The 25,863-nt window shown below is 41.2% G+C and overlaps 1 protein-coding gene across 2 annotated transcripts in view; it reads left to right on the top strand.

The window, feature by feature from the left end:
* Window positions 1-25,863, top strand: part of ITFG1 (integrin alpha FG-GAP repeat containing 1) — a 304,607-nt gene that overhangs the window by 12,213 nt on the left and 266,531 nt on the right. For both annotated transcript variants that reach the window (XM_033940818.1, XM_033940817.1), the window contains exons 4-5: window positions 5,754-5,811; window positions 19,489-19,563. In XM_033940818.1, the coding sequence (XP_033796709.1) occupies window positions 5,754-5,811; window positions 19,489-19,563 (133 nt within the window). The remainder of the gene's footprint in view (window positions 1-5,753; window positions 5,812-19,488; window positions 19,564-25,863) is intronic.

The raw sequence follows: 25,863 nt of genomic DNA, 5'->3' as shown, positions 1-25,863 counted from the left end.
CTACATAGTAATTGACACTTCCATTACATGTGAATATAGAATGTGCAAACATAAAATATATGAAAATGATCACTAACATATTAGGTCATAGATATAAAATATCTTGTTAGATGTATATTACATCACAAAAATAGAGAAAGGTCATGATCTAGTATAATCAATTATAGGTTTCCAAATAGCATGGTATTGGGACATTGCATTTACCTTTTCTGCGTAAACCTTTTCATATTTATTTGTGATACACAGTGAATTCCACCATGTGTTCCATTCTGCTTTTGAAAGATCTTTCCAATTATGTAAGGTGATTTGTATGGCAATGGAAATCATTATCGTTAGAAGACTTATTTCAGCTTTAGTTAACACCTTAGAGAGGGCTTGATCTCTTATAATAAATACATTAAACGAGAGGTTGTCAGTGATGTTCAAGATATCACATATGGATTTCCATACTTTGTCCCAATAAATTTGAATAAGTGGACATGCAAAGAGAAGATGTTCTAGCGTTCCATCCTGTTTCATGCACGACCAGCACAATGTGGAGGATGTTTTATCAATCTTGTTGGCCAACACCGGTGTCCATAGAGCTCTTTGCATCATGAAAAATATAGATTGTAACAATGACGCAGATTTGATAGATTTAGAAAGTGAGGACCACACTTCAACCCAGTCAATGGCATCAGAGGGCAGACTCAGTAATTGTTGCCATTTATCCTCTGTTTCGAGGGGACCTCTAAAGGAAGATCTCTGCATTTGTTTATACCAAAAGGAAGCTTTAAGATGGGTATCTTCCATGCTACTTAAAGTAGTTTGTAATCCTGGAAAGTCAAGTAACGCCATATCAAATGGCATAGATTTTTTAATGCAGTGTTGTAGCTGCATCCATCGATAATGTTGTGAGAAAGGTAAGCCTGTTTTGGTCGCCAATTCATGAAAAGGAATCCAGTCTGTCTTCGTCATGATGTCTTGTAATGTCCATATATTACATTGTTGCCATATTCTCCAATTTATGATTTCATTCTGAATCTTGAATTTGTCGTTATTCCAAATAGGAATTGCGGTAGAATTATTCCACATTACTTCGTAGGCGGAATCTAACACTTCTATAGCCTTTTTATATGATGTCAAGGTGATATCAGTCTTGTCACACTTAGTCAATGCAGTACCAGCAAGGTATTTGAGTCTGTATACTCCATATATTTCGCTTTCTAAGTACAACCAAGCGGGTGGATCAAGATATCTAAGGCCAAAATATCCATCAGCCCAATGCCTCATAATGAATGCATGATGATAACGTATAAAGCTCGGGAAATTCACTCCACCATGGGACCTTGGTGCTTTCAATTTATGTAGTGCTATTCTCGGTTGTTTGTTGAGCCAAAGAAATTTGGAAAGTATGGAGTCAATATTCTTATAAAAATATGATGACAAATGAAAGGGCAACATACTCAAAACATAGTTGATTTTGGGAGACAGCATCATTCTAATTGTTTCAAGTCGTCCCCACCATGTCAGGGTCAATGGAGACCATCGGTTAATATTGCCCTTAAGAGATTCAATGATGTATTCTTCATTCAGTCGAATGGTATCTCCTATCGTGGGTCCAAAAAACACCCCTAGATATTTCATGGAGGTAGATACCCATTTTAATCCGAATGTAGTAACATCGTACTTTGCAGCAGGACAATTAATAGGCATGGCTTCGGTTTTATTTGTGTTTAGTTTATATCCCGATACCGTAGCATACTCTTTTATCGTGGATAACAAATAAGGTATTGAGCTGGGTGTAATGTAGAGTAAGATATCATCAGCGTAAGCTGAGTTTTAGTTCACGCTCTTGAATTCGAAATCCGGATATATCAGAGTTGTGTTTTATCCGCAAAATCAGTGGCTCCAAAGCTAGGTTGAAAAGCAATGGTGATAGAGGGCAACCTTGTCTAGTTCCTCTAGTAGGGTGGAATGCAGTAGATAGCGAACCATTAATCAACACTCTAGTGGTAGGTTCAGAATATAATACCTGAAGTTTAGTTATGAATTCATCCGCTATGCCAAACCACCTCAAAGTTTGAAATAGGAAAGGCCATTCTATCCTATCAAAGGCCTTTTCCGCATCAAGACCTACCTCAATTATCTCTTGATCACTTTGTTGTTGCACACAAGAGATGACATGTGCAAATGTTCTTGTGTTGTCATTGGAGTAACGACCTGTAATAAAGCCGCACTGATCAAAAGATATCAGTTTGGTGATAACAGCTTGAAGTCTACCTGAGAGTAGTTTTGCGTATATCTTTGCATCCACATTAATTAAAGATAGTGGACGATAATTAGCCACTAATTTGTTGTCTTTCCCAGGCTTCGGTAACACAATGATGGATGCTTCCGTGAAAGATCCTGTTGCTCTTCCCTTGTCCATAAGATGTTCTATGAATTGTAGATAGTATGGAGCTATGTCCTCCTGGAACGCTCTGTAAAACTCGACAGTCAACCCATCCGGTCCAGGAGTTTTCTTTAAGGCCGTAGATTTAAGTACTGCATCAAATTCTGATAAAGTTATCGGAGTGTTCAACAAATCATTATCCGATTGCCCTAGTTGTGGATGTGGTATATCTTCCAGGAATTCCATAATCTTTTGGATGGTACAGGGTACAGATGTATATAGTTTTTGATAAAAGTCCATAAACGTCTGGGAAATTGCAATAGTATCAGTAACTTCCGTTCCAGAATCCAAACGAATGGCCGTGATATTTGATCTCTCTTTGCGAATCTTAAGATAATTCGCCAATAGGTGACCGCTTTTGTTATTTTCTGCATAATATGATGCTGATTGCTGGAATACTGTGTGAGCTGCTTTTTGGCTTAAGGAATTATTGTATTGGAATTTCGCTTTATTCAGTCGAAGCAGAATAGAGACATCAGATGGCATATTTTGATGTTGCATTTCTAAATTCTTAATATCGTCTTCCATCATTTTCTGTTCGTCTTTCCATTTTTTATTTTTGTGGGCCGAATAGGTAATAACCATTCCTCTCACATAAGCTTTGAAAGCGTCCCAGCAGCAAGGCCATGACGTATGCTTTGGTTTATTGAATTGGAAGTATTCCGCAATTTGGGTTTTCATATGTATGCAGAATGACAAATCCAAGAGGAGAGTATTATTAAACCTCCATTGAGAAGCTGGTATCTTAGGTGGTTTCTGTTTAAGTTGAAGGGAGATAGCAGCATGATCTGAGACTAGGATAGGGAGAATATCCGATCTTAATACTATGTCAGACAATGATTCACTTATCAGAAAAAAATCTATACGTGAATATGATGAATGAGGAGGGGAAAAGAAAGTGTATGAGTTCACATCCGTGTGCATATGACGCCAAATATCCAGAAGGTTAATATCTTCCATCATATTGCGCAAGGCATACCAAGCTTTAGTTTTTTTGTATGCACAGGAATATTTTCTATCTTTAACAGGATTCAATATAAGATTGAAGTCTCCTGCTATTATCAGTTGTGATCCAGCCTCTTCTAGTGTCGACTCCTGTAGTGAATGAAAGAATTCAGGAGAGTCTACATTCGGCCCATATATATTTAGGAGACAATAATCTGTACCTGAATAATGAAAGCGGACCTTAACCCATCTCCCATTTAAATCTGTAGTTGTAGACATTACAGAGATCTCCCTTTTGTTCCTAATTAATGTGATAACCCCACCTTTCTTATCAATAGCAGATGAATAGAACGGGGGTAAAGCCCATGGAACATGAACTTTTGCAGAGGCTTTAGAGTCAAGATGGGTCTCCTGCAGCATGATAATGTCTGGCTGTTGCCCCTCCAAGTATGTTATAATTTTCTTTAATTTAATTTGATTATTAAGACCTTTCGTATTCAAAGAAACAATATTAAGCGTCATTATACTGTAAACAAAATGTGAGACATATATTCACATGAACAAATTCAAAGTGCAGCATTGTATAAGAAAGTGAACATATTAACATGGTACATGTATCTGGTTTGTAAAATGTCAGCATGAAATATAAGACAGCACAGGTTGGCATAACTGTAGTAAAGCACCTCGAAACCACTGTGGCGAAAGCTACTTCGCCTCTAACAGACAATGTGAGTGTGTCTGAGTAACATCAAAACAGCAACCCGAACTAGGCCATCCCACACCCACATACATAAGAAATAAGAAGGAACAAAATTTTCAACACATGCCAAGATACTCCCATCCCAATACCATAAACAGAATCATTAACCATAGGATTAAGCGGCCATAGTGAAACATATTAAAGTATATGCACTGTATTTAGCCACCTATGCCTATGTACATGTAAACAAAACTTTATGTTAGCAGATTTCCATTAGACCTGGTTTATAGGTGTGGGTGAATGATGTTCAATGAAAGTAGCCAAATCCTCTGGGCTGGTGAAGTCTTTAGTACTGTTATTAAGGGTAACTCTCGTACGGGCTGGATACATTAGACCAAATCTAGCATTAAGGGCTTTTAGCTGCGGTCTGTATGACAATAGGGACTTGCGTCGGTGTGCAGTGGCTTTACTCAGATCTGGTACGAACAGCAGAGTGTTTCCTTCATGTTGAATCGGGGATTTAATCTTCGCTCTTTGCATGATTTGCAAAACATGTTGGTAACGTAGCACTTTCATTACCACTGGCCTGGGTCTCCGATCAGCAGGGGTGCGGTTAGAAGGCACACGATGGGCACGCTCTATTTCAAAGACACGTGTGAAGGTGAGATCCAGCACTTTTGGTATGAGATCTTCCAGTAATGTAATAAGCTCAGAATCTCTACCATTTTCCGGTAAACCCAACAATCTAAAGTTACAGCGTCTAGAGTCTAGACCTATTACTTTGGTCTTCCATTTCTTGCTCCAGCATGGTAATTCGGGTGGTCTGGCGGCGCAGCTCTGATAATTGCAGCGTGGTCGCCTCCATTTTGTTTTCGAGGGTATCTACCCTGGTTTGAATATGTGTGAATTCTTCAGTTAAAGTAGTGATTTTATCATTTATTTCTTCTGTACTTTGTTTAGTGTCTGTCACCAGCTCTTTTAGTTCCCTGATCTCGGCAAGAATTTCACGGGTGGAATCGGCCGCCGAGACCGGAAGCAGCGTTTTCGAGGGGGAGGCCGGGTCAGGCTTATGGCGCTTGTTAATTTTTTTTTCTGCCATCCCGCCAGCCCCAACCAGTAACCTCGGCAGATGTACCTGGTCCCCTGAGGAAATGGCGATTTCAGGAGCACTTTAGCAGCGCTAGAAAACAGCGGTGAAAGGATTTTTAAGCAGATTCTTGCATGCGGGTTTAGGAGCTCGACGCTCAAGCTGCCATCTCGATCGGGCTCAAGCCACGCCCCTGCCAATCGGTTTTTAACGCAAAATTTTGAATATCTAGGTGTCAGACTGAAGTCGCCGAACAACTTCAGTGGGTTATATTGTAGAAGATCATTTTCCTAATAGCTTATATAGCTATTTCTAAACAGATAAAAAGAAAAAAAAATAGTTTAACATTTGGTGGATCTAGGCAGAGGTACCTGGGACATGCAAACTAACCTAAGCTGAAAGACTGAAATGTTTTTATATGCTTGAAAACAAAAAGTTGAAGTTTTCATTATATCTCTCAATTTTACTGTAAATAGATATTTTTGTTCAGAGATCATTGTTGCCTTTTCTTTTTTTGAAATAGATAAACCATTCTAGATCTATATAAGTTAAAATAATTTATTTAAAAGATTCCCTTTTTTTTTTAGATTATAACAATAAGACTGACTTGAACAGAACATTCCATGATGAACCATTGATTATGGAGTAAGTATACACTGCAGCTTAACTTATCAATTTGATGGGCACTAATGCTGCTGAGCTGAAGCACAGTTATTAATTACTTTTGCCAATTATTATATTTTCAAAATATACAGTTTCCTCTGTCTAATGAAATATTAGTAATTTTTGTCCTACAGTTGTGTGCAAAGCAGCAGAAAACAGCCTCCACAAATAAATCACCGAAGCAAACAGTGGGGTTGATAGAACACAAAACCACCAGTTGTGCTTACACACAACTTTATTGCATCAACAAGGACTTGACTAGATACTAGTCTTGTTTCGGCTATAGAACCTGGTTTGGGAGTCTAAAGCCTTATGTTCAACCAGGGACAATCCTAGGAAACAACATTGTCACATGTAAGACATACCTTGCAGGTACAATATCAATAATGTAATGGAGTTTCTAAGAACTAATAGTAAATTATATGGCCAGAACAGTAGCCATAGTCTCTTTTCAAAGTAAGTTTCCTCCTCCTTGATCATTTTCCTTTCCAGGAATTGTCCCTGGTTGTACATAAGGTTTTAGACTCCTGAAGCAAGCTCTGTAGCTGAAACACTACACATGTCTGGTCAAGCCCTCACTAATGGAATAAAGTTGTGTCTGTGAGCACTTCTGGTGGTTTTGTGTTTCCATCAACCCTGCTGCTGTTTTGCCTTTAGACACTCCTGGCTAAATTGTATCTTTAATCCCTACATGAACAGAAGCTGGCACACCCTCTACACCAGGGGTGTCCAACCTTTTGGCTTCCCTGGGCCGCATTGGCTGAAAAAAAATTTTCTGGGGCCGCGCAAATGCTGCAGCATGACAGAGGAGGGAGCCGGCAAGACGGTAAACACCTAGGGGCAGCAGAGGAAAACACTGCATTGCCCTCGACCAAGACCGCACAAAATACTTCACTGGACCACATGTGGCCCTCGGGCTGCAGGTTGGACACCCCTGCTCTACACAGTACAGACTAAACACATCTTTCTGTAATTCTTCATGCATAATTACTATTTGCATATTTAGCATTTTGAAAATACAGTAAAACCTTGGATTGTAAGTAGCTTGGTTTGCAAGTATTTTGCAAGACAAGTAAAACATTTTTTTAAATTTTAACTTGATATACAAGCAATGTCTTGCAATACAAGTACATACAGTATACACAACTGAGCTGTTGGTTCTTCTCTGACACTGCAAGAGTGTAGTGACTTTAAAGTCTAAGGTCCAGAAATATCAAAGAAGAGACATCGTGTATTTTTTTAATGAGTATAACTTATGGGCAGACTGGATGGACCATTCAGGTCTTTATTTGCTGTCATGTACTATGTTACAATGACTGTTCTAAACAAGCAAAGTCTTGCAATACGAGTACATACAGTATACACGTGTCGCATCATCACAACTGAGCTGATGGTTCTTCTCTCTCTGACGCTGCAGGAGTGTAATGACTGTTCTAAACGAGTGAGGTCTTGCAATACAAGTATGTATAGTATTTTGTATTAAAGTTTTTGGGTTGTGGAACAAATCATTTGAGTTTCCATTATTTCCTATGGGGTAATTTGCTTTGATATACGAGTGCTTTGCATTACAAGCATGCTTTTGGAACGAATTATGCTCGCAAACCAAGGTTTGACTATAGTTCTTTTTGCAGGTGTAAAGGTTTGGAGAGCCTTACTAGTTGATATAAAAGTAACATAGTAAAAGATTGTAGGTAAAGATCAGTCTGGTCCATCTAGTCTTCTCTGTAAGGTGGTTAGAGTTGTACGTGCTGCTATGAACGGGTCCCATCTATTCCTCTTTTGAAATGTGCAAATCCATTTACATTTTGTTTTGATTTCCAAAAGTGTTAGTGATTCATTAGGTCAGGATGTCAAACTCAGGCCCGCGATGTGGCCCTCTGTCCTTCCCTCCCTCCCATCTCGGTCTTATCTTCAAACTACCTGCAGAAGATTGTCGGTGCTGTAGCGATCCTAAGCAGGCTACAATCAACCTCCACAGCATGTTCCCTCTGCCATGATCCCATAAGTCAGAAGAGGGGCGGGACCACGGATTAGGGAATGTGCTGCGGAGCTCAACGGCAGCCTGCTTAGGATCGCTAAAGCACCGGCGATCTTCTGCCGGCTGTTTGAAGGTGAGACAGCGCTAGAAAGAAGATGCAGGCCTTCGGGGTGGCGGGGAGCCCTGGTGTAGAAGTACACGGAGGGAGGGAAGAAGGGGTCAAAACAGACATGTATATGCCGGACTGATAGTGGGGGGGGAGGATGGCACAGTGGTTAAAAGCTACAGTCTCAGCACCCTGAGGTTGTGGGTTCAAACCCACGCTGCTCCTTGTGACCCTGGGCAAGTAACTTAATCCCCCCATTGCCCCAGGTACGTTAGATAGATTGTGAGCCCGCTGGGACAGAAAGGGAAAACTGCTTGAGTACCTGATTAAATGCATGTAAACCATTCTGAGCTTCCCTGGGAGAACGGTATAGAAAATTGAATGAATAAATAATGGGTCTAAAAACAGAAGAGAGGGAGAGAGATGGTGGACAATGGGATGGAGGGAGGGAAGGAACAGAAAGGGAGAGAAGTTGGACACAAGGAATGGTGTGGAGGGGGGATAGAGATACTGGATAGGAGGATAGTTGGGAAGAGAAAGGGAGAGATGGTGGACCCTGGGGCAGTGGGGAAGGAGGGAGAGATGCTGGATGAAAGGGTAGTTGAGAAAAGGAGAGATGGTGGATCTGGGGATGGTGGGGTCCATCGCTGCAGCTGCGGGGATGGAGACGAAAAAAGGAAAGATGCCAGACCTCCGGGGGAGGGAAGGGAACAGAAAGGGGAGGACAGATGGAAGATGGATGGTTAACATGGAGAAAGAAGAAAATGACAAATGGGAAAGAGTCCCTGACAAGCGAGTTATCAGAAGACAACCAGAGCCCGGGACCAACATGATTTGAATAATGACCAGCCAACAAAAAGTAGAAAAAATAATTTTATTTTCTGTTTTGTGAATACAATATGTCAGATTTGAAATGTGTATCCTGCCAGAGCTGTTTTAGACAGCAAGCGTGAACTAGGACCTAAAAGAGAGAAGAAAAGTCTTTCTTTTTTATTTATTTTGTTTATATCACAGAGCCGGTGTGAGGTTGGAGAGGTTGTAACCCTATACTTCTACTAAGACTTAGGGGTCTTTTTATTAAAGTGCGCATTTAGCGCACCTTAATAAAAGGACCCCTAAGTATCTTAATAAAAAATTCAGCCCATGACTGTTTTAGATTTCGGCCCCTTATGTGATTGAGTTTGACACCCCTGCATTAGATCTTCAGTCAGGTAAATACATTTCCACAGTTGAACTGATACTCTGATCATTGTAATCTCTCACATTGTAATTTTTCTCTCTACTTTCAAACACCCATGAGTGCCTAAGCATTTGAAAATAAGGATAATTTACACAATCGTAGTAGATGACCAACATGGTCCATCATATGGATATTTAGTCTTTTGAGCTGTCCTTGCCATTTTAAGGGTACAGACCATAGAAGTCTGGCTGTGTTTCATGGTAAAATTAAATCAATCATAAAATGCTGTATCAAAATATATATGCAAATTGGCTTAATTTTCAACTACTTGAGTTGCTGTCAAAGTCCACTCCAGCCTGACCAAATCTATCTAGTTATAATTGGGACATAGAATATTGAATCTGTCACACTAGCCTTATTTTCCAACTACTGGATTTGCCACTAAAGTACAGCTAAGTTGTTTTGATTTTATTCCCTTTTCATGTATTAATAGTTGTACTGATCTACCTGACCTAGCAACTCTGTTGAATGTCCGTGTCAAACTGTCCATTGTAACTTCTGGGTAACTGACCCAACCTCTTGTAATGTAATCCAACCTTGAATTGAAGAGATAAAGATGAAATAGAAAACCTGATTAACATAACATTACATATAGGAATCCCTTTTGCTTATTCCATGCATTCTTGAATTCTGTTACTATTTTTGATTTCACTGCTTCCCATGGGTGTGCTGGCATGCCAGGCATCCTCTACCCTGTCCATGAAAAAGTACTTCCTAACACTGTCACCCCCCCCCCAACTTAACCTCAGTTCATGTCCTCTAGTTCAGTGTTTCTCAAGTCTGTCCTGGCGTATCCCATTGCCAGGCAGGTTTTTAAGATATTCACAATGAGTAGGCATGAGATTGGTTTGCATACAATTCCTCCATTGTATGCAAATCTTTTCTATGCATATTCATTGTGGACATCCTGAAAACCTGATTGGCAAAGGGGGTACTCCAGGACTGACTTGAGAAACACTATGTCTAGTTCTTTTACTTACCATTCTTTGAAAAAAAGGTTTGTTTTGCATATTAATACTATTCAAAAATTTAAACATCTGTATTATATCATTCCTACTCCTCCTTTCTTCTAGGGCAATTATCTTCATTCATTTTTAAGCTGGGGCCACTTTCAATTCTAATGAGATGAAGTAGAGCCACTAAGTATCTTCCCATATGGGGTCACAACACTTCTGACCAGTGTGATTCAATATTTAAACCCACCAGCCCACCTTCAAACTTCTCTGGGGAATATCTTCAAGGTTAAGAAAATAAGAAAACCCTTACTGGGTCAGACCAATGGTCCATCAAGCCCAGTAGCCCGTTCTCACGATGGCCAATCCAGGTCACTAGTACCTGGCTGAAAACCAAGGAGTAGCAATATTCCATGCTACCGATCCAGGGCAAGCAGTGGATTCCTCCATTCATTTGTCTATTGGGAAATGCCTTGCCCTTCAAACGTATGGCTCCTCCACCCCCATTTACTTCTGCCTTTCTTCCCTGAACCTGGGTAGAGAATCAGAGTAGCAGAAAAGAAAACAGATACAATGGGAACCACCCCAGAAGTCTCCAAGGACTGCCATTGGTACCCAAGCCTTGCACTGAAAAACACTTCTCTAGGATATACATATTTACATCCTCATAGTCTTCTGGTACAAACCCCATATCATTTTGGTGCCCACCTTCCTCTGGCAGCAGATGTGGCTGCAGGCATCTCAACCCCTTAGCTTTTCTTGTCTGATCCTTCGTCTCCTTAAGGCAGAGGAAAGCTATTAAAAATATCTAGATGTTTTATGCTTTCAACTGTTGGCAACATCATTAACAAATGGAAGTTGAACATGTCTGCTAGACCTATCTGAAGATCTGTTATCTGCAAAACAGAACCTATAGATAGCTGAAAATGATATACACAGCACCAAAAGGAGCAATTAGGAAAATAATTATCAGGTAGTCAGGAAGAATTATTTAAAATGTGAAAATAATATATACAGTAAGACACCAATTATCTGAACTACGATTATCCAGATGTCCAATTACCTGGATTGCTTCCGTTCTTTGTTTAAATATTTGAGTTTGCCCTTACCTAAACCATGAAGCCGGCACTAGGGCCCAGGAGGTGCTTCCCATTCAGAAGCGACAGTGCCGATAAGCAAGCACGTCGCACAAGAAGAATCTAAAAAATGCCAGGACAAAGCATCATCACAGGAAAACTGCTGCGAACCCAAGCAGCCCAAAATCACCTTCTCAGACCTAAGCAGCTTCACTGACCTCGCACCCCCGACATAGGTACCAAATTTCACAATCCCAAACTTTTTTCCCCCAAAAAGTATAACTGGCTTTCAACTACCCCAACACCACCTTACTACTTCCTCTTCCCTTCACACCACCTAAATGCTCATCAAAATTTCTCACAACAGCTTTCACCCTTTTACCATTTTACTAACCTTTCGTCCAAACTGCGTACTACCAACCTGTCATCCCCCAACCGCAGTTGTGCACAACCTAGCCCTCATATTCACACACTCCAAAAGGATTGTCCAATCATCTGGATTTTCCATCATCCAGACTGCTCTCTGCTGAGGTTAGTCTGAATAACTGGCATCCTATTGTAGTTAACATTCTATAGTACAATAATTTGCATGGCAGAGTTGTCAGAAGGAACTTTATCTGTGATCTCATAAAAGCCTCTATGTAAAATAAACGAAAAACCTTGATAAGCCTGTTCTAAAAGGCTTCAAAGTGCTTTGAACTGATAAAACAAAAACTGAACTGGTTGGATTCTAACACACTAAATCTATTTGAATGAAAGAGGATGAAGCATTTGAAGAAAAACACTTTACCAATTATTAAGCATAAAGGTGGATCTCTTATGCCTTGAGGTTTTATGGCAACCAGTGGCAAGGGAAATATTCAGCTAAATATCAATGTATCCTAGAAACTAGTGTCCCACAGTCAGTGAAGAAATTACAGGCAACAAGAAGCTAGCTGTTTCAGCAAGTCAGCGATCTAAAGCATAATTCACCAAGATTCAGGTATTGGAATGGCCTCATGGTCCCTAGACTTGAATATGAAGCACATAGTTTATGAGACTCAAGTCTCATAAGCTTAATGCTTTCTCCTATGTCTGGCCTTACCATATTTTCTCATGCAGTATTCCTCCACACTCTGTCATACTATTTGCCATCTTTGTCCTACTACACTATAATATATTACTACTATTAATTATTTCTATAGCGCTACTAGACATATGCAGCATAGACAGTTCCTACTCGAAGGAGCTTACAATCTAAACAGACAAGACAGACAAACAGGATGCCATAGATAAATTAAGGGGAATGGTTAATCTGCTTGCTAGGTTGGTGGACAGTGGGGAGTAGAGTATGGATTGAAGGCTATATCAAAAAGGTGGGTTTTCAATCTGCTTTTAAATAAATGAGGGGACATAGCAGACAAACTGAGAGAGTTTATTCCAGGCATAAGAGGCAGCTAGATGAAAAGAACGAAGTCTGGAACTGGCAGAAGAGGAGAAGCTAAGAGCAGCTTATCTGAGGAATGGAGTTCTCTGAGAGGTGTATAATGAGAGAGAAGAGAGGAAAGATATTGAACAGCAGCAGAATGTGAACAGTGTGACAACTGGATATAGTATGCCTTTCCGCCACTAGAGGTGTCTAGCAGTATGCTTTGTGAATCAGTGTGCCAACGGGCGTGCGAGTTATTGCATTGTTTTGTTCTGTGCGATTTTGTAAGATTGTGTTTTAGTGACTCGGCGGATTTCGATATGATGGATTTTACTGAGCAAAGAATCTGCATCAAATTTTATTTCAAACTTAAAAAAACTGCTGCAGAAACCCAAGCCTTTAAAGCAAAATCTTTCTTTGGTACAAACGCTTCAAGGACGGACAAACATCTGTCCACGACAGTGACCATTCCAGACAACCGTCAACAAGCACAACACCGGAAACCATAGCAAAGGTTTGTGAGACTATCCTTGCAGATCGTAGGCAAACTATCCACAATATTTGTGAGATAGTAGGAGAGTGATACAGGACAGTTCAACGAATTTTGTCAGACAAATTGAACATGAGACACATTTCTGGCCAGACAAGTGGAAAAACAGAAATTGGTTGCTCCACCGTGACAACGTGCCTGCTCACATATCACTTGTTGTTCGACAGTTCCTGACTTCCAGAAACATTACAGTGATTACGCTCCCTCCCTATTCGCCTGACCTTGCCCCCTGTAATTTTTTTTTATTCCCCAAAATGAAATTATGACTGAAAGGGCGCTGTTTTAACATGATTGAAGAGATCCAGGCAGAATCACAGGAGATCCTCAAGGCACTCACCCAAGATGACTTCCATAGATGCATAGATTCATGGGAAAAACTCTGGGATTAATGTATATACATTCTCAAGGGGACTACTTTGAAGGAGACGGTGGAAACTAGGAGTTTCGGTAAGCATTTTTTTTTTTTTTCCCAATTGAATTCCCCAAACTTTTGGGTAGCACCTTGTACACCATATTTACTATACTATGTTTGCCATGCTACAATCTCTCATACTATGTCTGCCACACAGTAAGAACGTAAGCATAGCTTTACTGGGTCAGACCAGTGGTCCATCTAGCCTAGTATCCTTATTCCACGATGGCCAATCCAAGTCACAAGTACCTGGCAAAATCCCAATTAGTAGCAGCATTCCATGCCACCAATCCAGGGCAAGCAAAGGCTTCCTCCATGTCTGTCTCAACAGCAGACTATGGGCTTTTCATCCAGGAACTTGTCCAAACCTTTTTTAAAACCAGCTACATTAACCGCTATTACCACATCCTCTGGCAATTCGTTCCAGAGCTTAACTATTCTCCGAGTGAACTATTCCGTCGGGGGGGGGGGGGTCCAAGATGATGGCAGCAAGGTATTGGGGAGGTCCAAGATGACAGCAGCAAGATGTTGATATTTCTAACACAATCTCTAGTGCTTTTGAAAAAATTACCTTCTGAGCCGGGATGCCACATTCAAAGCGGAAAGGGCGTCCAAACTGACTCCTTTGTGGCGAGGATGTTTTCCCCAGCACAGCGTTTGATACTGGAATTAGTGATTTATAGTTTAGGAAGGGGGGGGCTCCTTGTATATTGTTGGTCATGCTCTCTCCTTAAAACTGTGTGTAGTTGAAATCACCCATTATTATACTATTGCCCAATTCTCCAGATTTCCTAATATCTGAAAACATTTCTTCATCTGTCTGTTGAGCATGGGGCATTGACACCATTTGTGAAAGCTTCAGGTTTGAAAATAATTCTACATGCAAAATGACACCAGCGCAAGGTTTTAAAATTATAACCAGGATTTATTGAATTATTGGTTCTATTTTCCCATTATTAGATCAAAAGAATAGCATAATTGCTTACGTTGCGCTCATGGGAGATCATCATCGTGGCCAAAGACTGGCCTTCTCACAATGGTCTCGTCTTTCTATCTCATTACAGTCTATTATATAACTTTTGGTTTAGTGACATCATCAAGTTTGACGACCAATAACATTTCTCTGGGTGGTCTTAAAGTTTAGACAAAGAAACATTCCTCCATGTTTAAAAGTTATACAAAGTTTTCAGAAAATTACTTTTGATTTCTGAATTAACATTAACATTCAAAAGAATTCACAATTATTAACATGGTAAATTCTCAGTCCTTCCATGCTGACAAGTTCTGAGCCTTAAAGGAAAAAACTCCTAAGCTGACAGATTCAAATTGCACAGCCTTACACAGAAATCTTACTCAGGAGAAAAAGGGGGGGTTAAATCCCCCTCTCCTCTTCCTGAAGCATGGGCTTCCAATGCCCCCCTTCTCCCTATTCTTGAGACTGACTCTAATTACTTCCAGATGTTATGCTTAAGATTTTTTCTTAATGTTTCTGCTTATAAACATAAACCATTTATATTTCCACAATCATATCATCACATATTACATTCATGGGCCCCAAACATTCATAATTTCATTCATATTTTGGCCATTCATACTTCATACATTTTATATCTCAGTTTGGAATATGGAATCTGATATGCTTTTCCTAACTAGCCTGAGCACATCTGTTTTCAATTAGAACCACGAGGCTAAAGGCGGGAAGCTGAACAAAGAACAGAAACTATTCACTGGCACAAGATGCTGGCCTAAGACAGGACAGTCATAGTACATACAAAAGAACCTCCATGTAATCATGTAATCATGATTTCCACCATGATTTCCACCATGATTTAGTTCAACAGCAAAGTACACAAAAAAACACCATTCTTTTCCTTATATTAATCTTTAGTGTGTTTTTTTTCTCTGGCCTTAGCTACATTATATTTAAATGTTTTATTCACCTGTTTTTCGTACGCTTCTATTTGGGCGTGGTCCTTAACTGACACAGAATTGTCTCTAACTAGAATTACCCAGAACCATATGAAAAACTGGCGCTACAAAAATACTGCACTATCATGCTTCTGACATCCATTGCATCGTACCATAAACAGCACGCTAGCCACCACGAGCCACGCGCCACGCGCCATGCGCCACGACTCACTGTTCATTCTGTTCCGGGGGACTGTAGTATAACCCTACCCGTATATTCCTTACCTTATACATGGAATTTCTATCCATATGGATTCCACTGTTATCTGTGTTGTGCAGAATGTTTATTATTTTTTTTATTCAATTCCCTCTTTAATATATAGCGCAATCCCACTCCAATTTGATCCACTCTATTATTGAGATATAATTCGTACTCAGGTAACACAGTGTCCCATTGATTGTCCTCCTTCCACCAGGTTTGAGATATACGTCTATTATATCTACCTCATCATTCAGTGCTATGTACTCTAACTCTCTTACTTTATTTTTTAGACTTTTAGCATTTGGATGCAGACACTTCAAATTGTGTTTTTCCCTTGTATCTATCGGCTGCTTAGCTAACTTGACATCTTTACTCTGCTTCCCTCTTAAGCACTCTTAGCTTTCTTTCACCATTATTGAAACTTCTCTATTAGGACTCCCTAAATGTTCAGATTCAACAATATCCTTCAAGGATACTCCACACTGAACCATCTGCTTACCATCTGCTTCTGGATCTTTCCCCCTCCCCCCCACACACACATCTTAGTTTAAAAGTTGCTCTATCTTCTTTTTAAATATTGGTGCCAGCTGCCTGGTTTCATCCAATTTAAGGTCCATTCTTTCAGAATAGGCCCCTCCCTTTCCCAGAAGGAAGCTCTGTTCCTAACAAATCTAAATCCCTCAACCCTGCACCATTGTGTCATACCTATGTTAGTCACGCTTCATAATATCATGTTTGCCATGCTATGTTCTTCAATGCTATGCTCATCATGCTATTTCTCACCACATCATGTTTATTATGTTATATTTGCCATGCTTTAACAATGTCTGTCATGCTATCTCCTACCACACTATATCTGAGAGTGTGACACAGGGGTTATAGCTATAGCCCCAGTACCCTGAGGTTTTGGGTTCAGACTCACACTGCTCCTTTTGACCCTGGGTAAGACACTTGAAAATATACAGGAAAAAAAGAGAGAGAATCATTGCCCCAGGTATATTAGATAGATTCTGAGCCCACTGGAACAGACAAGGAAAAATGCTTGAGTACCTGAACATATTCATGTAAACTGTTCTGAGCTCCCCTGGAAGAACGGTACAGAAAACTGAATATATAAATAAAATCTGGGGGAAGTTCTCAAACATGCAACGCATGCAAGGAAGCCTAAGAATATTTCTGAGCAAGAACTCTGCAAGGAAGAATGAAGAAAACTTCCAACACGAAGAGCAGAAAAGACTCTTAGGGCCCTTTAACTGAGGTTCTAAGCAGTTAGTATGTGAAATAACATGTAGTATATGGCTACAGAAAGCTTTACTGTGCTGACATTGACAGTACACACTAATTCATGCACTAACTATGTACCCTGCTTTTAGGAAGAAAATGGGCATGAACTGTGCATTGCAGTTGATAGTATCTTTCTGTTCACTGTCACTGGTGTAGGTAGCATGGATGTAGTAAGTGCTTGCGCAAAACCACTAACTATGCAGTAAAGTATTTTTCTGTGTAGTAATTTTATAGGAAAATGCAAGTAACTTTTTCCCAGCCATTAGTACAGAGGCATTGCACACGTTTCATGTTAACTTTTGTATCTAGCACAGGGTAAATGCTAAATTTTACCACCCTGAAATAAGAGTCCCTTGGCTATAGGAAACATTTGAAAACTATTTTTTTTTTAAGTTCAATAAGTATTTTTTATTGAATTTTAAATATACAGAGCATAGTAAACAGAAAATGCATAGGTTACCAAATATTGAGTTTAGAGGTGTTTGTATCTGCTGTATTTGCATCTTTATTTTTTTCATAATTTGAAAATAAGGAAATAGTAATCATGCAATAAAATTTGCAGAAAGAGATCATGTTTAAATTAGTATCATGTACAGCAGGGGTGCCCACACTTTTTTGACTCGCGAGCTACTTTTAAAATGACCAAGTCCAAATGATCTACCAACAATAAAATTTTTAAAAAAACACAATGCACACTGTACACATAGAATTGTTAATTATCATTCCTATGCCGGGGTTTTTTCAAAGAGGTCAAAGCAGATGACTCTATGCACTGTCATCTCAGTAACAACCATACAAAAATAGACAAATACCCTTTTTACTAAACCACAATAGCATTTTTTAGCGCAAGGAGGTGCACTGAATGCCCAGCGCTGCTCTCGACGCTCATAGGCTCCCTGCGCTAAAAACCACTATTGCGGTTTAGTAAAAGGGGACCATATTGTAAAATATAGACAGCAGATATAAATTCAGACACATTTTGATCACTAAATTTAAAATAAAATCATTTTTCCTACCTTGTCTGGTGATTTCATGAGTCTCTGGTTGCACTTTCTTTCAGCCTGTATGCTTCCTCTCTCCCTGACCTTTCTTTCTTTCTTTCTCTCTTCATGCCCCCTTTCTTTTTTTCTGTTTCTCTTCTTTCCTTCTGTTTCCCTGCCTACCCCCTTTCTTTCTTTCTCCCTGCCCTTCCCCAAGCCACTGCTGCTGCCATCGGGGAACAGGACCCAAACACCACCAATGGATAACAAGCCCCAAAGCCGATGCCTCCCCATGCTCTCTCTGCTTCGGGCTGATCAATCTTCCTCTCCCCGACATCAATTCTGCCGTCGGAGAGGAAGTTCCGCCCAGCCAGGCAGCGATTGGCTGGCCCGAACTTCCTCTCCGACGGCAGAATTGACGTCGGGGAGAGGAAGATTGATCGGCCCAATAGATCGCCAAGGCAAAGGGAGTCCTGGATGATCGACTCACTTTGCCTTGGCGAGCTACCAGTCGATCGCAATCGACCTATTGGGCACCCCTGATGTACAGTTTTGAAATACAGAAAAGGACATCAGAAAAGGACCAATCTTCCTATACACATCAATTGTTCAGCTGTACAGTTCCTTCATCTCCCTCAGATATTCTCTGTTTCTCTTGTGCTGTCTAAAATTCAGATACTGTACTGTCGATGTCTCCATCACTTCTACAAGGAGTTTGTTCCACAATTCCACTATCACTTCTATAAATTAGTATTTCCTTAGATGATCCCTGAGTCTGTCCTCTTTCCCCTGCTTCCTGTTACCCTACTTCTAGAGCTATTTGGCCTCATATGTTTGGCCTCATGTGTATTATATTTGTGAGGTATTTATGTATTTCTAGCATATCTACCTTGCTCTGCTTTTCATCCAAAATACACATCTTTAAGTCTGACCATTAACAAGTTTAGTCTCACCTTCTTGGACAATTCCATCTGATTTATATATTTTGATAGTATGGTCTCCATAATTATACACAGTACACTAAATGAGGTCTTCTATAATATGAGCAATCCAGTTTCATTTTTAGGTTTTCAGAACAGTGGTATGAAGACTAAAGCCAGGCTTTATGTTGTTTGGAGCTAAAATAAAGGGCTCCTTTTACGAAGGTGCGCTAGGATTTTTAGCGCACGCACAAAATTACCGTGCGTAGTGGTTAGCGCGCTCAGAAATTTAATGCGTGCTATTGCGCGCATTAAGCCCTAGTGCACCTTTGTAAAAGGAGCCCAAAGTTTTTGAAATTTCTGGTTTTTGAATGAAAAGTTTAAATATCCAAACTTAGATAAATTCTGAATGTTTTTGTGTTTCATCACAATATGAAAAAGGTTCATTTCTAGATGTTGCACTGGGAAACTGAAAATTGTAAGCTAATACTGAAAAATAAAACATAATCTCTCTGTATTAGGGAAATCATATTTTAGGAAGCAATTTTAGGTAGAAAAAATTGAGCTTTTTTTTTCTTTCAGTTTTAATGGTGATTTAATTCCTGATGTGTTTGGTGTCACAAGTGATAGCAGGCAACCACAAGTTCTAATTGGAGGGTAAGTCTCATGTATATTTCATAATGTTATTGAAGAGAACATTATGCAGATTTGCAGCAATAAATTTGTATTTCAATGTGGAAATTATACATCTGGATATTGGAAAAGTGATGGGATGAGCAGAATATTTTTTTTAATTGTTTCTCTGTAATCTTTTGAAAGGTGGATTTGCTCGGCTTTTTTTGTTTTTGTCTTGTGAATTCCCATCAACCTCCCTGGTCCTATCCTAGTACCTGTAATGTGCGTGTAGTAGATCTCATATAAGTACAGTAATGGAGTTAATAAGGTTTTTGCATGGTGTTTTATCTGCATGCGTTATTTGCGATAGATAATGCTGCATATTTTAAGTCTACCTGCTTATTCAATATGCTCACTGCAGCTAAAACAGAACTCTGCTGTGTGACTCTTGTCTGGCTATAGTAAGCAGGAGCAGTTCACACCAGCATTTTTATTTCTTTCCTGTAAGATTTCCGGTAGAGTTGAAGTTCTGTTGTTCAGTGGTTAAGGCCACTTGAATGATAATGGCCCTCATTATTTAAGGGAGATACTGAATTCCCGTGGCCCCTGATACTCTTGCATTGGGGATGAGAAGATAAAGGATAATTCAAACTCTTTGTTTTTGCTTTGTTGTAGCTGCTATTTTTGTTTGATTGGCAGTCCATAACATTGTAAAATTAACTTAGGGCTGGATTCTGCAACCAGTATCGGTATCCGCCAGTGCTTCCAAAACTGGCACCAGTGCAGCCATGTGTAAAGTAGGCACTAGAAATATAGGCCAGGGTTTTCAAAGCCTATGGAGGCACATTATGATGCCAAGCGTCTCCGTAGGCGCAATTCTGGCACCATTTTTTTTAGGCACCTACATTTTTCTTTTAAGAGCTTTTTTTCAGTTTTTAGGTGTTTTCAGCTTAAGGTAGACACCAGTAAGGCACCTACAGACATCTAACATAAGACACCATTTATAGAATCTGGGCTTTAGTGTCCAGAACCTCCCCTGAGAATAATAAAATAAGTTTTTTAAAAAACAAACAAACAGTTTTTGCTGTATACTTTTTTCCTCATGTTAATTGATGTATACAGATGCACAATGTGGTCTGGTGATCTATAAAGTAATGGATCTCTTGATGTATTTCAAATTTCCTGATTCATTGCTTTCCTGTCTAGCCATGGGCAAATCTCATTATCTGTATATAACTCTACTTTGCTATTAGTATTGTTCATTATTCCCTTTATGCTGTCTAGAAACCAGAAATTTATTCTGTTATGTCCCTTCTGGATTCTATGTGCTAGGTATTCAATCTCAACCTACAATCCGGGAGCTACAGAAATCCACAAACTTTTCTGAGCATATGCTCCACCCCCTTAGCCTGAGAGCTAGCAAACATACCCAGTTACAATTTCCGCAAGCAATCTGTGCAGAAGTCTTTGCAGTTGCTCTGCTTCTTTTATTTTTTTGCTTAAAATTCATTTTCTCGGTGGTGTCATTGCCTTGTGACCCCTTCCAGAGGAAAGAATGCAGTCCTGCGATGCCATACTATTGCTTCACAGAGAAACTCTGGTATATCTGTGGAGCCAACCTGCTGTGTGCCACCATTTCTAGACTCAGGGTCCCTTCCCCTGGTAGTCTGCTTGTCACGGGTTTCAAGCACAGGCTGTATGCGTCAGTTGCAGGCTGCCTTTTCCACCCCGAACTGTGTGGACGAGGATCCATGTGGGTGGAGGTCATAGTCTGTATCTGGCCGGCTGGCAGCCTGAAGATTTCAAGTCTGGATCCATTTGGAGCTGATTCTGAGGCAGAAAATTATTTTCCTCCACTCTAATGCTGTTTAAAGCTGCTGACAGTCTGGCACTGCATAACTGAGTAAACCTCCATTATCTCCTATGGGAACTTCAGATGTGGCTTGTAAAACGATTTTAAAGACGTTTTTCACAGTCCCCCACCTCCCCAGACCCCAAATAGCTATTTTCGGTGTTTGTTTATTTTTGCTGTTTTTGGCACAAATTTGTGATGGCGGACATCTTGGTTTTTAAAATCTATCTTTTTTTCTAACTTTTATTTCTGCCTCAAAAACCCCTCGATTTGACACAAAATCATTTGGGATGGACTCCTCAGCTCCTAATCTGTTGAATGTGGACACTGATTGAGCCGGATTGACACCGGATAAGCAATTGTGTACCACATGCCATAACGCACTGGGGGAGGGGCAGAGCTGTGGAGTCGGAGTCGAGGAGTCTGAGTCGGAGGAAATTTCGGGTACCTGGAGTCGGAGTCAGAAGTACAAAAAACTGAGGAGTCGGAGTGGGAACATTTATCTACCGACCCCATTTTTGAACTTGGCATACCAATCACGAGCGATTCTTTCAGCTATATACACAGCACAAATGTTGCGAGCAGCTTCTGCAGCCTTAGAACCTTGATTAAAAGCAAAAAGAAGGTGGTGTCGAAAATGCTCATTTCTCTCAACTTGACATTCCATTTTAACAATCTGAAAATTAACCAGTGCTGTGGAGTCGGAGTCGGAGGAAATTTCGGGTACCTGGAGTCGGAGTCTGAAGTACAAAAAACTGAGGAGTTGGAGTCGGAACATTTATCTACCAACTCCACAGCCCTGGGGAGGGGGCAGGAGCTTTGGACTTCACCCTCTCCGAATAATCTTGGGCTGGGGAGCTGGCCTGGGTCTGTGTCCTCGGAAGAAAATCTCGCCCAGAGGCTGTCCTGAAGTCTGGCGTAAAACGCCTGCATTCCAAGTCTGGGGACTCTTTTTTGGCGCAGTGCATGTACCTCAACAGAGCCCTGACGTGGTTGCAGAGTGCGTCTTTACGCCAGATTTTATTTGGCTCCTCTGAAAGGCATATTCCTCTGACTCTGCTCGTTTGATGCAGCCGGTGGCCACATCGGGGCTTTTTCAGACTGTTGTGCCCGTGGCGAAGCTTCCTGTTCAGGAGCCCTCTCATTTTGCTGTGCCAGACCTCAATTGCAGTAGTTGCCATTCAGATATTATGATTCTTCTGTCTCCTGACACTGTTTCTATATTGGATCCAGCTAATACTCTTGCTGGGACTAGTTATCTCGGTCGCCTTGAGTGTTTGGATTTGTGTGATGACCCTTCTGTCACAGAATTTTAAGCTGGCTTCTGTCTACCTTTTTACTGCTGCTGTTCTGAAAGAGCTCCATTTGGATTCTCCACCTTCCACTTCTTAAGCGTTGGTCCTGGACCATTCTCCTGTGCTCTTTTTCCATCCCGTCCACAGCTGCTTAGTCTGGTTTCAGAACTACCACTACTACTACTACTATTTATTATTTCTAAACCTCAAAGCTCTTTCCAACCTTCTAATGCTATGTCTAAGCTTTATCCTCTGGATCCTGGTTTTCAGCAGGTTTTTGAACAGCCTAAGGTAGATTCCACCATGGCGCAGGTTATCCAGCGCACAGCCCTTCCTAGTGATGGGGGAGTGAGGTTTAAGGACTCTTAGCATCACAGAGACATATTTAGGTATCAAAGCAGTGGTGGCCACTTCCTTTATGGCGCATGCCTGTCATTCCGGCCTGCACAGTGCGTACTCTATGGAGGTGTATGCCTGTCCGCCACTGGTGATGGTTGGCATGGATTATGTGCCGGACACCCTTTATGATCTCATTCAAGTTCTTAGTACATTCTCTACTTCTGCAGTGTCTGTGCACCAGTCTCTTTGGATCCGTTTCTGGGCTGGGGTCAGTGCCTCAAGGACCTCCTTAAGCAGACGTCCTTTCAAGGGCCAGCTTCTTGTTGGTACAGGTCTGGATGACCTCTACACAGGTGTTGCCGAGCACCGCCCTAAGTCTTTCCTGTGAACAAGTTTCGCTGGACATTGAGAGGGGATCTTAGTGCTCTTCGTTCCTCCCGCAGTTGTTGTCAGGGATCCACAGATTCTTCCTATCAGAGACATTCCCAGGACTATGCCCCCATTACAACAGTTCCAATTCCAGGCGTCCTCAGGCCTCAGGTTCCCTTGCAGTGACTGTGCATAAGCCCCAATGACATTTTCAGCGGCTGACAGTATTCTCAGGAGTGGATTCAACTTTCTTCAGATCGATGGGTGCTGGCCATCATTTGGGAAGGGCTCAAGTTAGATCTCCTTTGCCCGTCTCCGGATTTGTTTCTGGTCTCTGGCAAATTGACTGGACCAGAGTCCAGGGTTCTCAGTTCTCTGTAATGCCTCTTAGACTTCAGGGTGCTAGAACCTGTTCCAGAGCATGAATCGGGTGTAGGCAGATAAAGCTTATACTCATTGTGCCACAGAAAGGCTCGGAAGATTGGAGATCCATTCTGGATCTAACATTGGTCAACCGCTTCTTGCAGATTCCTCTTTGCTGCATGGAAACAATGCATGCGGTGATTGCTGCCATCTCTCCAGGAGAGTTTCTGGCATCCTTGGATCTCACAGAGGCTTACCTCCCATATTTTGATCTCCCTGGAGCATCGCAAGTTTCTGCATTTTTCATGTTCTGCAACAGCATTTCTAGTTTGCATCTCTACCCTTTTGGTCTTGCGAAGGCATCCCGCACTTTCACCAAAGTGATGGTGGTTGTGGCGAATTTCTGCCAGCAGGAGGTCCAAATCCATCCTTCCTTGGACAATTGGTTGATCCGGGCTCTGTCTCGTCAGGAGTGCGAAAGTGCAGCAGAGACTGTGGTGTCTCTGCTGCAGGCATTGGCAAGTGCAGGAAGAGCCGCTTGATGTCCTCCCAGGCCCTGGAGTATCTGGGCCTTCTCTTCATCTCCAGACAGGGTTGTGTGTTTTTTTCTGAGGCATGCAGACAGAAACTTCATCAACAGATCAGGATTCTCTTGGACTGTCTGGCTTCCACAGCCTAGCATTATCTGCAGGTTCTGGGGTCTCTGGCAGCCTCCTTGGAGGTGACCCTCTGGACCAGAGCCCCTATGTGTCTTTTTCATGTGCCCTCCTCTCTCGGTGGTTTCCACAGCGTCTTTCCCTTCAAATGCCACTCCCCTGGACAGTACCAGCTTGCAGCAGCTTCACCTGGAGGCTTCAGGGAGAGGCTCTCTGCCAGGGCTGGCATCTTCGGATTTCTTGGGTTGGGGGGGGCTCACTGCAGGGACCACTCCATTCAGGTGCAGTGGACTCCTCTTCTGAAACATTGGTTGATCAATCATCTGGAATTTCAGGCAATTCGGCTACTTGCTCTCCAGCTATTGCTCTCCAGCCCCTTCTGAAAGGAACAGTAGTTGCATATGTAAATCATCAAGGGGGTGCAAGAAGCTCTTTCTTGGGCCAAGTGGCTCACATGCGTTATGCTGGGTGGAAGTGCATCTTTTGTCTGTCTCGATGGCCCATGTGGCCAGAGTTGACATTGTTCAGCTGACAGTTCCTGGACTCAGGAGCATGGTTCCTTTCGCAGGAAGTGTTCCAACTGATTATACAGCGCTGGGGTCAGCCCCAGATGGACTTGTTGGCTTCAGCAGAGAACTCGAAGGCCAGATGCTTTTTCAGCTAAGGCCAGATACCTTGGTTTGGTCCTGGCCGGCTCATGAGCTCCTGTATGATGGTTCCTCTGTGAACTGTGGTTGCTTGGGTCCTCTGCTTGATAGCAACATCTCCCAGCCTAGAACTTCTAGTAGTTTCAGACTGCCCTCATCATCCTTGTTATATGAATCTCATCCATTTTCAGTGGGGCAAGAAACTCTGGCTCTCTCTCCATAGATATCTTCTCAGTCAGGAGCATTGTTTGTTTTTGTGTAGGTGTCAAATCCCAGGAGACAGTTCATATTAAAGAATTTACATATTTTTACATTAAATTATACTGCTGGTATCCCATTTTCTCTCTCTTCATACATCTTGGATACTTCTTATAGCTATTCCTTTCTAATGATTTGAAAATATTGTCTGTGTAAGGGAAACAATGATACTCTAAGGATATACTGTTAGGTGTATAGGTGTAAGGATCTGTTTTACAAAGCTGCACTAGTGGCTGCAGAGCAGTAACAGCCCCGAAACCCATAGTGATTTAAAGGGCTGTTGCTGCGTGGCTTTCTAAAACAGGCCCTAAATCTAGGGAATAACATACCTAAACACTGATCCAAAATCCCTCTTTATTATCTACCGATAAGGATTATGGACCACTGAAACTAAATGAAAGTATTTATCAAAGCAACGCAGATAAAGTGCAAACTGAAATAAAGATTTATTGGACAGTTCTGAAAACCCTAATACTATTTCTTCAGACAGATACTTCAAATAGTGAAATAAACAGAAATCAGATTATGGTGCACACTCCCTATTGTCAGAAACAACTTGATAA

The sequence above is a fragment of the Geotrypetes seraphini genome, chromosome 4, assembly GCF_902459505.1.
Source record: "Geotrypetes seraphini chromosome 4, aGeoSer1.1, whole genome shotgun sequence".
In the NCBI taxonomy this organism is placed as follows: Eukaryota; Metazoa; Chordata; class Amphibia; order Gymnophiona; family Dermophiidae; genus Geotrypetes; species Geotrypetes seraphini.
The sequence above is the reverse complement of the archived record's forward strand: the minus strand, read 5'-3'. Positions and strand labels throughout refer to the sequence as shown.